The sequence below is a fragment of the Callionymus lyra genome, chromosome 1 (assembly GCF_982586985.1).
Source record: "Callionymus lyra chromosome 1, fCalLyr1.hap1.1, whole genome shotgun sequence".
Taxonomy (NCBI): domain Eukaryota; kingdom Metazoa; phylum Chordata; class Actinopteri; order Syngnathiformes; family Callionymidae; genus Callionymus; species Callionymus lyra.
The window spans coordinates 54574634-54590623 of NC_141818.1; the positions used below are offsets into that span (position 1 = coordinate 54574634).

General features: G+C 40.0%; 1 protein-coding gene across 1 annotated transcript in view; it reads right to left on the bottom strand.

Annotated features, from left to right (window-relative positions):
• Positions 1-4932: 4932 nt before the first annotated feature.
• LOC148090165 (protein unc-13 homolog B-like) overlaps positions 4933-15990 on the bottom strand; it is a 198597-nt gene continuing 187539 nt past the window's right edge. The window contains exons 34-43 of the mRNA XM_087779050.1: positions 15867-15955; positions 15671-15808; positions 9624-9747; positions 9034-9078; positions 8870-8941; positions 7732-7879; positions 7621-7677; positions 7482-7565; positions 6553-6712; positions 4933-5277 (exon numbers count right to left, since the gene is read on the bottom strand). Of these exons, the coding sequence (XP_087635176.1) occupies positions 4995-5277; positions 6553-6712; positions 7482-7565; positions 7621-7677; positions 7732-7879; positions 8870-8941; positions 9034-9078; positions 9624-9747; positions 15671-15808; positions 15867-15955 (1200 nt within the window). The 3' untranslated portion in view covers positions 4933-4994. The remainder of the gene's footprint in view (positions 5278-6552; positions 6713-7481; positions 7566-7620; positions 7678-7731; positions 7880-8869; positions 8942-9033; positions 9079-9623; positions 9748-15670; positions 15809-15866; positions 15956-15990) is intronic.

Consider the following 15990-nt stretch of genomic DNA (forward strand, 5'->3'; position numbering starts at 1 on the left):
CCCTCTGGCGCCCCCTGGTGGCTGGTATGTGTTTGAGCGCGTTGATGAAGTAATGTTCGGTTTGTTTATGTTTTATATTTTAATTAAATAACATAATATTTATGTTTTATATCATCATAAGGTTGTAGATACTGGACCATAATCCATCGATTAAACTGATCTATGGAGGTAACACTGCTGCAGAAGTCCAACACACACGTAACATGAGTTCTGTACGTTTTATTATTATTATTATTATTATTATTATTATTATTATTATTATTATTATTATTATTATCATTATAAATGTAACAACATATTCGTAATTGAAGAAAATAACTATATATAATAAGTGTACGAGTATAAATACCTAAAATCAACCTCTTTAAGGATCAATTCATGTGTTGATTTAAGTGTGTGTTACTATGTGTGACTCTATTGTATCATCAGTGTGTGTGTTGTTGTGATGTGTGACTCTATTGTATCATCAGTGTGTGTTGTTGTGATGTGTGACTCTATTGTATCATCAGTGTGTGTGTTGTTGTGATGTGTGACTCTATTGTATCATCAGTGTGTGTGTGTTGTTGTGATGTGTGACTCTATTGTATCATCAGTGTGTGTGTTGTTGTGATGTGTGACTCTATTGTATCATCAGTGTGTGTGTTTTTGTGATGTGTGACTCTATTGTATCATCAGTGTGTGTTGTTGTGATGTGTGACTCTATTGTATCATCAGTGTGTGTGTGTGTTGTTGTGATGTTTGACTCTATTGTATCATCAGTGTGTGTATGTGTGACTCTATTGTATCATCAGTGTGTGTGTGTGTGTTGTTGTGATGTGTGACTCTATTGTATCATCAGTGTGTGTGTGTTGTTGTGATGTGTGACTCTATTGTATCATCAGTGTGTGTGATGTGTGACTCTATTGTATCATCAGTGTGTGTGATGTGTGACTCTATTGTATCATCAGTGTGTGTATGTGTGACTCTATTGTATCATCAGTGTGTGTGATGTGTGACTCTATTTTATCATCAGTGTGTGTATGTGTGACTCTATTGTATCATCAGTGTGTGTGATGTGTGACTCTATTGTATCATCAGTGTGTGTATGTGTGACTCTATTGTATCATCAGTGTGTGTGTGATATGTGACTCTATTGTATCATCAGTGTGTGTGATGTGTGACTCTATTGTATCATCAGTGTGTGTGATGTGTGACTCTATTGTATCATCAGTGTGTGTGATGTGTGACTCTATTGTATCATCAGTGTGTGTGATGTGTGACTCTATTGTATCATCAGTGTGTGTGATGTGTGACTCTATTGTATCATCAGTGTGTGTATGTGTGACTCTATTGTATCATCAGTGTGTGTGATATGTGACTCTATTGTATCATCAGTGTGTGTGATATGTGACTCTATTGTATCATCAGTGTGTGTGATGTGTGACTCTATTGTATCATCAGTGTGTGTGATGTGTGACTCTATTGTATCATCAGTGTGTGTGATGTGACACACAGTAACTTAAAAAGACCGAAGTGAAATATTAGTATTTTCTGGTTTGAGACTCAGAAGGTGATCAATAAAAAATAATAAAATAATAAAATAAGGACTAAATATATTTTTTAATTTCTCACAGTACAACAAAGTTATGTTTATAATTCACAAAGAAATGAATATTGGGGGAAAAAAATCCCAGAATATTTGAATGAAAAATGTTAAATATTGGAACAAAATAACGATAAGGTCAGAAAAATAAATTCCAACAAAGGGTCATTATGACCCAGGACCTGGAAATGTCTTTTGATTACCGTATTTTCCGGATTATAAGTCACAGTTTCTTTCATAGTTTGTCCGCGACTTATACTCTGGAGCGACTTATGTGTGAAATTATTACCACATTATTATATCATTTCACATGTTATTGTCACACTAAACCACCAGAGGGCGCTCTAGGCCTGTGTTGATCATTTCCACGTAGAAGAGGAAGCATCTTCTACCTCCGGAGTTAGTTAGTTGTTTAAAAGTGACACGAGGATGAAGAGTTATTTGGAGTTACACGGATGGTTTGGTAAACTAGTTAGTTATTGATGCTATAGTTCTCTGAATAACTCTTCATATGTTATGTTAACATACCAGGTTCTCACTTCATGTAACGGAACATTATTCTGTTGTTGCCTCTAGTTTTATTTTAATCTTTCAAGATCACATGTCTGTTCTTGGATTTTATCAAATCAATTTCCCCCAAAAACACGACTTATACTCCAGTGCGACTTATATATATTTTTACTTCTTTATTGTGTATTTTATGTCTGGAGCGACTCGTGCTCCGGAGACACTTATAGTCCAGAGAAAGTTCAAGAGAAAAGAAACAAAATTCGATTCAATAAATACTTTTATATACAAAATATTGTGACAGTGAAATTCAAGGTACATTTGTTAAATCTTTACACGACACACACATGGAAGAAAGAAAAGATCACGACAAACATGCTGCTCGTACAAACGTACGCACAACGTTCACCGCAGCAGCTCTGGGAGGAAACCGGAGTTCCTTGGCACATGGTCGACGGATCGAGACGTTTGTCAGAAGAGAAGGAAACCAAAGGCTGTCGTGAGAGATTTTGTTCAAAAGACGTAAACGGAAATATTTCTTCAAACATTTGTCAGATTTTGTTTCAGAACCGAGTCTCAGTCCAAGATTTGGCAGAAGATAAAAAACCTTGTTTCTCGTTCGATCCAGTCGTCGTCGTTCGTTGCTACAGAGTTTACGACTCACGGATCATTTTTACGACTCACGGATCATTTTCACGACTCACGGATCATTTTCACGACTCACGGATCATTTTTACGACTCACGGATCATTTTTACGACTCACGGATCATTTTTACGACTCACGGATCATTTTCACGACTCATGGTTCATTTTCACGACTCATGGATCATTTTCACGACTCACGGATCATTTTCACGACTCACGGATCATTTTCACGACTCATGGTTCATTTTCACGACTCACGGATCATTTTCACGACTCATGGTTCATTTTCACGAGTCACGGATCATTTTCACGACTCACGGATCATTTTCACGACTCACGGTTCATTTTCACGACTCACGGATCATTTTCACGACTCATGGTTCATTTTCACGACTCACGGATCATTTTCACGACTCACGGATCATTTTCACGACTCACGGATCATTTCTACGACTCACGGATCATTTTCACGACTCACAGATCATTTTCACGACTCACGGATCATTTTCACGACTCACGGATCATTTTCACGACTCACGGATCATTTCTACGACTCACGGATCATTTTCACGACTCACGGATCATTTCTACGACTCACGGATCATTTTCACGACTCACGGATCATTTTCACGACTCACGGATCATTTCTACGACTCACGGATCATTTTCACGACTCACGGATCATTTCTACGACTCACGGATCATTTTCACGACTCACGGATCACGACTCACGGATCATTTTCACGACTCACGGATCACGACTCACGGATCATTTTCACGACTCACGGATCATTTTCACGACTCACGGATCACGACTCACGGATCATTTTCACGACTCACGGATCACGACTCACGGATCATTTTCACGACTCACGGATCATTTTCACGTCAGTCGTCGAGCGACGTCTTCAAGTATTTCAGGGTCGAGAGCTGAAGGTTCCACAGACTCTGGATGAATCTGAGGTTAAGATGCGTTTGGTACTCAGGGTAGATCTTCTAAAAAAACATCTGAACGTCCGTCTGAGAGTTTTTAGGTTTTTTTTCTTCCAGTTCAGCAGAAATCATGAAGTTTTTGAAATATATTTCATATCCAAGTGACTTTGAATGAATATAATTGAACCAGGAATTGATACATTTGGTTTATGCCGTCTGGTCTCACACAAATCTTGAAGTATTAGTCGCCCTCTGTTGCGCGAGAGCAGCAGCGTCAATGGATAAAAACGCCTCTCGTCGCCACTAGATGGAGCCGTTTAGTCGTTTAGAAAAACAAATCAACATTTCAGCTGCGAGGCTCGAGTCACAGGTTCAGCAGAAATAAAACATAAATAAAGTTTAGGTAAAAAAAGAAGTCATTCTGCTGAAGTTAAGGCCGACATGGATAAAGTTAGTTCGTGAATCGATGACACAAGTCAGTTCAGCTCGTGTTAAATAGTATTTTAAGTCATTTTAACTTCGCGTGTGAAGAAGTGCGATTGTTCTGTTGTCCAGCAGAGGGCGACAAAGTCTGTTCGTCTCGACCTTCGCGCCAATCGATCACTTTATGTTCGTCAATGTTTGAGAGATTTCTTTAGATTCAAAAGTGTTCATGGATCTGGTTGTTCTTTGTTGTCCGTGACACACGTGATCGAGGTCAGACCTCAGGACGGGGTCGAGGTCAGGCCTCAGGACGGGGTCGAGGTCAGGCCTCAGGACGGGGTCGAGGTCAGGCCTCATGACGGGGTCGAGGTCAGGCCTCAGGACGGGGTCGAGGTCAGGCCTCAGGACGGGGTCGAGGTCAGGCCTCAGGACGGGGTCGAGGTCAGGCCTCAGGACGGGGTCGAGGTCAGGCCTCAGGACGGGGTCGAGGTCAGGCCTCAGGTCGAGGTCGAGGTCAGGCCTCAGGACGGGGTCGAGGTCAGGCCTCAGGACGGGGTCGAGGTCAGGCCTCAGGACGGGGTCGAGGTCAGGCCTCAGGTCGAGGTCGAGGTCAGGCCTCAGGACAGGATCGAGGTCAGGCCTCAGGACGGGGTCGAGGTCAGGCCTCAGGACGGGGTCGAGGTCAGGCCTCAGGACGGGGTCGAGGTCAGGCCTCAGGACGGGGTCGAGGTCAGGCCTCAGGACGGGGTCGAGGTCAGGCCTCAGGTCGAGGTCGAGGTCAGGCCTCAGGACAGGGTCGAGGTCAGGCCTCAGGACGGGGTCGAGGTCAGGCCTCAGGTCGTGGGTCGAGGTCAGGCCTCAGGTCGGGGTCGAGGTCAGGCGGGCGTCAGGACGACCTGGTCTTCATCGCCCCTCCTCCGCTGGTCGCGTCTCCGACTTGACCTTCACGAACTCCTTGGCGACCTCGTCGGCGGGCCTCTGCGACAGGATCCTCATGACCGTCATGCCGGTCTCGTCGGTCTGGACCCGCGGACCCAGAGGACACCAGCACACGCAGCTCTTCCTGTCGGCCACGTCTCGGAGCTGCAACACGGCGACGCCGACCACACGGTCCGCTCGTCCGAAGCAGTAATCCTTGACCGCGACCTGCAGCTCGTAGCAGTCCGGAGACTCTTTCCCGAGAACACTGAGGAGCAGAGAGCGTCAGGCGCCAGGAGTACTACAGTAATACTACACAGCCTTCATAGTATCACCCTGCGAGGCTCCGGTAAGCTTTATAGTATTGTCCACAAGGCTTTGCGTAGTATTGCTTAACAAGGCTATGTGTTATTACTCCGCGATACTTTATAGTATAACTCAGTGACGATGTGTAGTATTACTCCGCTAAGCTTTGCATTATTGTCCACAAGGCTGTGTAGTATTACTCTGCGAGGTTTTGCGTAGTATTGCTTCAGAAGGCTTGGTGTTATTACTCTGGGAAACTTTATAGTATTACTCTGTGATGCTGCGTAGTATTAATCCTAGAAGCTTCTTAGTATTATTTCCTAACGCTGCAAGGTTTTACTCCTCGAAGCTTTGTAGTATTACTCTGTGACGCTGTGTAGTATTACTCCACTAAGGTTTGCAGTATTGTCCACAAGGCTGTGTAGTATTACACTGCGAAGTTTTGCGTAGTATTGCTTCAGAAGGCTTGGTGTTATTACTCCGGGAAACTTTATAGTATTACTCTGTGATGCTGCGTAGTATTAATCCTAGAAGCTTCTTAGTATTATTTCCTAACGCTGCAAGGTTTTACTCCTCGAAGCTTGTAGTATTACTCTGTGACACTGTGTAGTATTACTCCACTAAGGTTTGCAGTATTGTCCACAAGGCTGTGTAGTATTACACTGCGAAGTTTTGCGTAGTATTGCTTCAGAAGGCTTGGTGTTATTACTCTGTGAAACTTTACAGTATTACTCTATGATGCTGCATAAGAGTAATCCTAGAAGCTCAGTAGTATTATTTCCTAACGCTGCAAGGTTTTACTCCTCTAGGCTTTGTAGTATTGTCCACAAGGCTCTGTAGTATTACTCTGCGAGGCTTTCCGTAGTATTACTCCTTAAAGCTTCGTAGTATAACTCCCTGGCACTGCATAGTATTACCTTCGTAAAGCTTTGTAATATTACTCTGTGATGCTGCGTAGTATTACTTCCTAACGCTGCAAAGTTTTGCTCTTTGAGGCTTCGCAGTATTACTATGTGATGCTGCATATTATTACTCCACAAGTCCTTAAAATATTACTCTGTGACGCTGCGTTGAATGAATCCGAGAAGCTTCGTAGTATTACTTCCTAACGCTGCAAAGCAATACACGGCAAAGCTAGTATTAACCTGCGAGGTTCGTAGTATTCCAGCGTGGCAGAGTAATACTTCTGTGTGCAGTAATACTACAGGTTCGAGCAGCGACTCTGGTTCAAACTCACAACTGGAAGGACTCGTTGAATTTGGCCGACCAGCTGTTGTTCTTGGACTTGGTGGTGAACTTCCTCTTCTTGTCGCCCAGGAACGGTCCGAGCAAACAAACCTCCACGAACGGACGGAACATGCCGGAGGTTTTCCACTGCATGTCGTTGACGGCGATCACTGTGGGTTCAGAGTAACTGTGACGCAACAGATCCTTCAATCATCTGACGCGTCAGAATATCTTTGTTTTCTAAGGTCGACACGTGTGGAAGTTCATGAGTGACGTCAGAATATTGTTGTTTTCAAGAGCAAGTAAGTCATTTATATTTGTAGAGCATTTTTCTAGACCAGGGTCACAAGGCGCTTAATTAATCAAAACAATACTCAATAAATCAAATATGGCACATTTAATTAAACAGTTTCCCGATCAATAAAGTTTTACCTTACCTTACCTTATTTCCAATATCGTGCAGCCTTCATTAAAATTATGCTTTTTTAAGTATTAAATTATTCTTCTGGATGATTTTATTCTATAATTTCTACATATAGAGGTTCAGCTTCTTATTATATCATTTTATAGTCTTTTAAATTCAGTAAAATGAGGAAAATAAAAGTTAAATATAACCACCAGACAAACCAATAGAGTAAAGAGTTACTCGCTCGTAGTTTCAGCCAATCATGATCGAGCATCATTTCAATATTGAATTTAGAAAATGAATTTTAGAATTTTTCAAAATAAAACTCTGTAAAACAAAACAAAAGTTAATTTAAAGAAAAAGAACGTTTTAATTCAATTATTTAATAATATATTCCTTTCACTATAGATATGATTTAATTCAATTATTACTAAAAATACTTTGAAAAACATTTCAATAAAAACTCAATATTCTGACGCTCATATAACGCTTCAGTTTGTCGTCGATCGTAGACATAAGGTTCGACCTCTGACCTCTGACGGTGACTTTGCGATCCTTCCCGAGCAGCAGGTCGACCTGCAGCACGACCTCTCCGATGGGTTTGTCGACCCCTGAACCTGCGGCGACACTTGATTAAAACGGATCGTCGTGGACAGTTTGATTGACACCTGCCTCTGTCCGGACGGATCTTCTCGCTGCCGGTGATCCTCACGCCCATCCCATCATGCACTGGAGAGAGAAGCACAGTCAGGGTCATGTGACCCCGAGGTCGACCAATCGCACCTTGAGAACGCTGCGAGGTCACGAAGGTCTTGACGAGCGCGTCCGTGCTCAGCGAGTACAGCGACAGAGCGTAGCGTAGCGACGCTAACTCCGGACTCTTCTCCACGAACACCTTCTTCAGTCCGTTGCCGCCGGCGTGGAAGTATTGCTGCCGGAGAAACAAACTCTCTATGTCACCGTGGCAACTGATGAATGTTATCTCTGGATCACCATCTGGATCCACACACATCTTGAAGTATCACTCACTCTCTGTTGAGCGACACTACTGCCCCCTGCTGTCTGTTTGATCTCAAATTAACTTTAATAATATAATGCAGTATTTTTTTTTCTTATGTTAAACATGTTTTGTCAATATTTTGAATCATTAAATTTTTTGCTAATTCGTCGATTATTTTCTCTTATTTCATTGTTTTTAATTTCATTTATATTTTCAATTTTGAATTTTTCTTTAACATAATTTGTTTCCGTTTATCATTTAAATATTACTTTTTATAATTATTTCTTTCTCTTATTTTATTTCTATTTATTGTATTTTTCTACTTTCTATTATTTTTTCTACTACTTTATTTTGTATTTTTCTTATCATGTTAAAAATATTTTGTAAATATATTTAATTGTTACATTTTTTGCTAATTAATTAATCATTTTTTAAATTTTTATTTTAGATATTCTGAGTTTTTTGAAAGTGAAGAAACATATTTCGGAGCTTCTGACGTTTGACAGTTTGATTGACAGTTGAACTGAGATGAACACGTGAGAGACACTGAAATAAAAGTGTCACTTTTTCATCACGGTGTGAAGCATCATGGGAAAAAAAGAGTTTATATTTTGGCTTCAATGTTACACCCGTGATTGGATACAGTATTTTTATACTTGATATATGTTTTTTAACAGGTTATTTATTTGAGGCAGTTTTTGCTAAAATATATGATAATATTTTTAATACATTTTTGTGAAAGTTTTTTTAAAATAAAATATATGGTTATATTTACACATATTTTAACACTGTTTTTATATTAAAAAATATTCAATATTTTTTAAATGTTTTGATATTTCAACACATTTTTGTGTCAGTTATTTAAACATAAACAAACACACGTGTAAATATATTAAACCGTCACTGAAGCTCAGGACGAACCTTGATGGTCTCCAGACCCGCGTCGACGATCACACACTGTTTGTTGGTCAGAGCTTTAGCTTCTGTTCCTCCCTGAAGACAAACAATCATCAAATATGTTTCTTATTATTATTATTATTATTCTTATTCTTCTTCTTCTTCTTCTTCGACTTGGTCAAAGTTACCTTCAGGTTAGAAAGTCCTTTAGCAGCCGTGAGGAGTTGAGCTCCCTGCACAGAGAACACATCACTGTTGGAAAACTAGTTACTTTTCATCAGCAACACTGACATCTGTAGCAATGACACGAGTCGACCACACGGGGTCAGCAGAGAAACGTTAGTAATTGATGATGAGTATAAAAACACAGTTCTATTGAGTCTTCATGTTTGCAGGTCGTGTACTTGAGTATCTTCAACAAATACTTGTGTATCTTCAACAAATACTTGAGTATCTTCAACAAATACTTGTGTATCTTCAACAAATACTTGTGTATCTTCAACAAATACTTGTGTATCTTCAACAAATATTTGTGTATCTTCAACACATACTTGTGTATCTTCAACAAATACTTGTGTATCTTCAACAAATACTTGTGTATCTTCAACAAATATTTGTGTATCTTCAACAAATACTTGTGTATATTCAACAAATATTTGTGTATCTTCAACAAATACTTGTGTATCTTCAACAAATACTTGTGTATCTTCAACAAATACTTGTGTATCTTCAACAAATACTTGAGTATCTTCAACAAAAGTCATCAAGAGGTTCTGACCAGGCTGTCGTTGCTCTGAGGAAGAACCACCGTCTTCTCCAGGCTGTTCAGAACCATCTTCCACAGATCCTTCAAGATCCTCTTCAGCACCGTCTTCTCACAGATGTCAGCGAAGATGCTGAGGCTGGAGACGAACATGGAGTTAGATGAACATACGTGTTGATCACATGATTGTAAACAAACATAACTATAACAACATGAACATACGTGTTGATCACATGATTGTAAACAAACATAACTATAACACCATGAACATACGTGTTGATCACATGATTGTAAACAAACATAACTATAACAACATGAACATACGTGTTGATCACATGATTGTAAACAAAACAAAAACTAAACATGTGACGAACACATTAAACCATCTGATGAACACATTAAACCATGTGACGAACACATTAAACCATCTGACGAACACATTAAACCATGTGATGAACACATTAAACCATGTGACGAACACATTAAACCATGTGACGAACACATTAAACCATGTGACGAACACATTAAACCATCTGACATACACATTAAACCATGTGACGAACACATTAAACCATCTGACAAACACATTAAACCATGTGATGAACACATTAAACCATGTGACGAACACATTAAACCATCTGACGAACACATTAAACCATGTGACGAACACATTAAACCATGTGACGAACACATTAAACCATCTGACGAACACATTAAACCATCTGATGAACACATTAAACCATGTGACGAACACATTAAACCATCTGATGAACACATTAAACCATGTGACGAACACATTAAACCATCTGATGAACACATTAAACCATGTGACGAACACATTAAACCATGTGACGAACACATTAAACCATCTGACAAACACATTAAACCACGTGACGAACATATTAAACCATGTGACGAACACATTAAACCATCTGATGAACACATTAAACCATGTGACGAACACATTAAACCATCTGATGAACACATTAAACCATGTGACGAACACATTAAACCATCTGATGAACACATTAAACCATGTGACGAACACATTAAACCATCTGATGAACACATTAAACCATCTGACGAACACATTAAACCATGTGACGAACACATTAAACCATCTGACAAACACATTAAACCATGTGATGAACACATTAAACCATCTGACGAACACATTAAACCATGTGACGAACACATTAAACCATGTGACGAACACATTAAACCATCTGACGAACACATTAAACCATCTGATGAACACATTAAACCATGTGACGAACACATTAAACCATCTGATGAACACATTAAACCATGTGACGAACACATTAAACCATCTGATGAACACATTAAACCATGTGACGAACACATTAAACCATGTGACGAACACATTAAACCATCTGACAAACACATTAAACCACGTGACGAACATATTAAACCATGTGACGAACACATTAAACCACGTGACGAACACATTAAACCACGTGACGAACACATTAAACCACGTGACGAACACATTAAACCACGTGACGAACACATTAAACCACGTGACGAACACATTAAACCATGTGACGAACACATTAAACCATCTGACGAACACATTAAACCATGTGACGAACACATTAAACCACGTGACGAACACATTAAACCATGTGACGAACACATTAAACCATGTAACGAACACATTAAACCACGTGACGAACACATTAAACCATGTGACGAACACATTAAACCACGTGATGAACACATTAAACCACGTGACGAACACATTAAACCATCTGATGAACACATTAAACCACGTGACGAACACATTAAACCACGTGACGAACACATTAAACCACGTGACGAACACATTAAACCACGTGACGAACACATTAAACCACGTGACGAACACATTAAACCACGTGACGAACACATTAAACCATGTGACGAACACATTAAACCATCTGACGAACACATTAAACCATGTGACGAACACATTAAACCACGTGACGAACACATTAAACCATGTGACGAACACATTAAACCATGTAACGAACACATTAAACCACGTGACGAACACATTAAACCATGTAACGAACACATTAAACCACGTGACGAACACATTAAACCATGTGACGAACACATTAAACCACGTGACGAACACATTAAACCACGTGACGAACACATTAAACCACGTAACGAACACATTAAACCACGTGACGAACACATTAAACCATGTGACGAACACATTAAACCATGTGACGAACACATTAAACCATGTGACGAACACATTAAACCACGTGACGAACACATTAAACCATGTGACGAACACATTAAACCATCTGACGAACACATTAAACCATGTAACGAACACATTAAACCACGTGACGAACACATTAAACCATGTGACGAACACATTAAACCACGTGACGAACACATTAAACCACGTGACGAACACATTAAACCATCTGACGAACACATTAAACCACGTGACGAACACATTAAACCATGTGACGAACACATTAAACCATCTGACGAACACATTAAACCACGTGACGAACACATTAAACCATCTGATGAACACATTAAACCATGTGACGAACACATTAAACCATCTGACGAACACATTAAACCACGTGACGAACACATTAAACCATCTGATGAACACATTAAACCCTGTGACGAACACATTAAACCATGTGACGAACACATTAAACCACGTGACGAACACATTAAACCATGTGACGAACACATTAAACCATGTGACGAACACATTAAACCATCTGATGAACACATTAAACCATGTGACGAACACATTAAACCATGTGACGAACACATTAAACCATGTGACGAACACATTAAACCACGTGACGAACACATTAAACCATGTGACGAACACATTAAACCATCTGACGAACACATTAAACCACGTGACGAACACATTAAACCATCTGATGAACACATTAAACCATGTGACGAACACATTAAACCATCTGACGAACACATTAAACCACGTGACGAACACATTAAACCATCTGATGAACACATTAAACCCTGTGACGAACACATTAAACCATGTGACGAACACATTAAACCACGTGACGAACACATTAAACCACGTGACGAACACATTAAACCATGTGACGAACACATTAAACCATCTGATGAACACATTAAACCATGTGACGAACACATTAAACCATCTGATGAACACATTAAACCATGTGACGAACACATTAAACCACGTGATGAACACATTAAACCATGTGACGAACACATTAAACCATGTGACGAACACATTAAACCATCTGATGAACACATTAAACCATGTGACGAACACATTAAACCATCTGATGAACACATTAAACCATGTGACGAACACATTAAACTATCTGACGAACACATTAAACCACGTGACGAACACATTAAACCATGTGACGAACACATTAAACCATGTGACGAACACATTAAACCATGTGACGAACACATTAAACCATGTGACGAACACATTAAACCATGTGAAGAACACATTAAACCACGTGACGAACACATTAAACCACGTGACGAACACATTAAACCACGTGACGAACACATTAAACCACGTGACGAACACATTAAACCACGTGACGAACACATTAAACCATGTGACGAACACATTAAACCATGTGACGAACACATTAAACCATCTGATGAACACATTAAACCATGTGACGAACACATTAAACCATCTGACGAACACATTAAACCATGTGACGAACACATTAAACCATGTGACGAACACATTAAACCATGTGACGAACACATTAAACCATGTGACGAACACATTAAACCATCTGACGAACACATTAAACCATGTGACGAACACATTAAACCATGTGACGAACACATTAAACCATGTGACGAACACATTAAACCATGTGACGAACACATTAAACCACGTGACGAACACATTAAACCATCTGACGAACACATTAAACCATGTGACGAACACATTAAACCATGTGATGAACACATTAAACCATGTGACGAACACATTAAACCATGTGACGAACACATTAAACCACGTGACGAACACATTAAACCATGTGACGAACACATTAAACCACGTGACGAACACATTAAACCATGTGATGAACACATTAAACCACGTGACGAACACATTAAACCATGTGACGAACACATTAAACCACGTGACGAACACATTAAACCATGTGATGAACACATTAAACCACGTGACGAACACATTAAACCACGTGACGAACACATTAAACCATGTGACGAACACATTAAACCACGTGACGAACACATTAAACCATGTGACGAACACATTAAACCATGTGACGAACACATTAAACCATGTGACGAACACATTAAACCACGTGACGAACACATTAAACCATGTGACGAACACATTAAACCACGTGACGAACACATTAAACCATGTGACGAACACATTAAACCACGTGACGAACACATTAAACCATGTGACGAACACATTAAACCATGTGACGAACACATTAAACCACGTGATGAACACATTAAACCATGTGACGAACACATTAAACCACGTGACGAACACATTAAACCACGTGATGAACACATTAAACCATGTGACGAACACATTAAACCATGTGACGAACACATTAAACCACGTGATGAACACATTAAACCATGTGAGGAACACATTAAACCATGTGACGAACACATTAAACCATGTGACGAACACATTAAACCACGTGATGAACACATTAAACCATGTGATGAACACATTAAACCATGTGACGAACACATTAAACCATGTGACGAACACATTAAACCATGTGACGAACACATTAAACCACGTGATGAACACATTAAACCATGTGAGGAACACATTAAACCATGTGACGAACACATTAAACCACGTGACGAACACATTAAACCATGTGACGAACACATTAAACCACGTGACGAACACATTAAACCACGTGACGAACACATTAAACCATCTGACGAACACATTAAACCACGTGACGAACACATTAAACCATGTGACGAACCCTTTAAACCATCTGACGAACACATTAAACCATGTGACGAACACATTAAACCATGTGACGAACACATTAAACCATCTGACGAACACATTAAACCATGTGACGAACACTTTAAACCATCTGACGAACACATTAAACCATCTGACGAACACATTAAACCATCTGACGAAAAACATTAAACCATCTGACGAACACATTAAACCACGTGACGAACACATTAAACCACGTGACGAACACATTAAACCACGTGACGAACACATTAAACCATGTGACGAACACATTAAACCACGTGACGAACACATTAAACCACGTGACGAACACATTAAACCACGTGACGAACACATTAAACCACGTGACGAACACATTAAACCATGTGACGAACACATTAAACCATCTGATGAACACATTAAACCATCTGACGAACACATTAAACCATGTGACGAACACATTAAACCATCTGACGAACACATTAAACCATCTGACGAACACATTAAACCACGTGACGAACACATTAAACCATCTGACGAACACATTAAACCATGTGACGAACACATTAAACCATGTGACGAACACATTAAACCACGTGACGAACACATTAAACCATCTGACGAACACATTAAACCATGTGACAAACACATTAAACCACGTGACGAACACATTAAACCATCTGACGAACACATTAAACCATGTGACGAACACATTAAACCATCTGACGAACACATTAAACCATCTGACGAACACATTAAACCACGTGACGAACACATTAAACCATCTGACGAACACATTAAACCATGTGATGAACACTTTAAACCATCTGACGAACACATTAAACCATCTGACGAACACATTAAACCATGTGACGAACACATTAAACCATCTGACGAACACATTAAACCATGTGACGAACACATTAAACCATCTGACGAACACATTAAACCATCTGACGAACACATTAAACCACGTGACGAACACATTAAACCATCTGACGAACACATTAAACCACGTGACGAACACATTAAACCATCTTTGAAACCATGCGTGGAAACGTACTTCCCGTCCAGGAACTCCATAAGTGGCCTCAGCGCTGCCTCGGCGTCAGCCTCTGCCGTGCTGTGGTTCGGAGGTCCTTTCATCTGCTGCAGAATCTCCGACGTCTGACGCATGCAGCCGTTGATACGCGTCTGGAAACTACACGCAGGATATGACATCATCAGCTCGTCACTCAGAGTCTCAATATTCGCCTCACCTTTTGGCGAACACGGCGCTGAAGTTGTCCAGGACGGTGTTGAGCTTCACCTGCAGCTCGTTCAGGATGTCGGCGGCTTCTGTGTCCAGCTGAGACACACACACACACACACACACACACACAC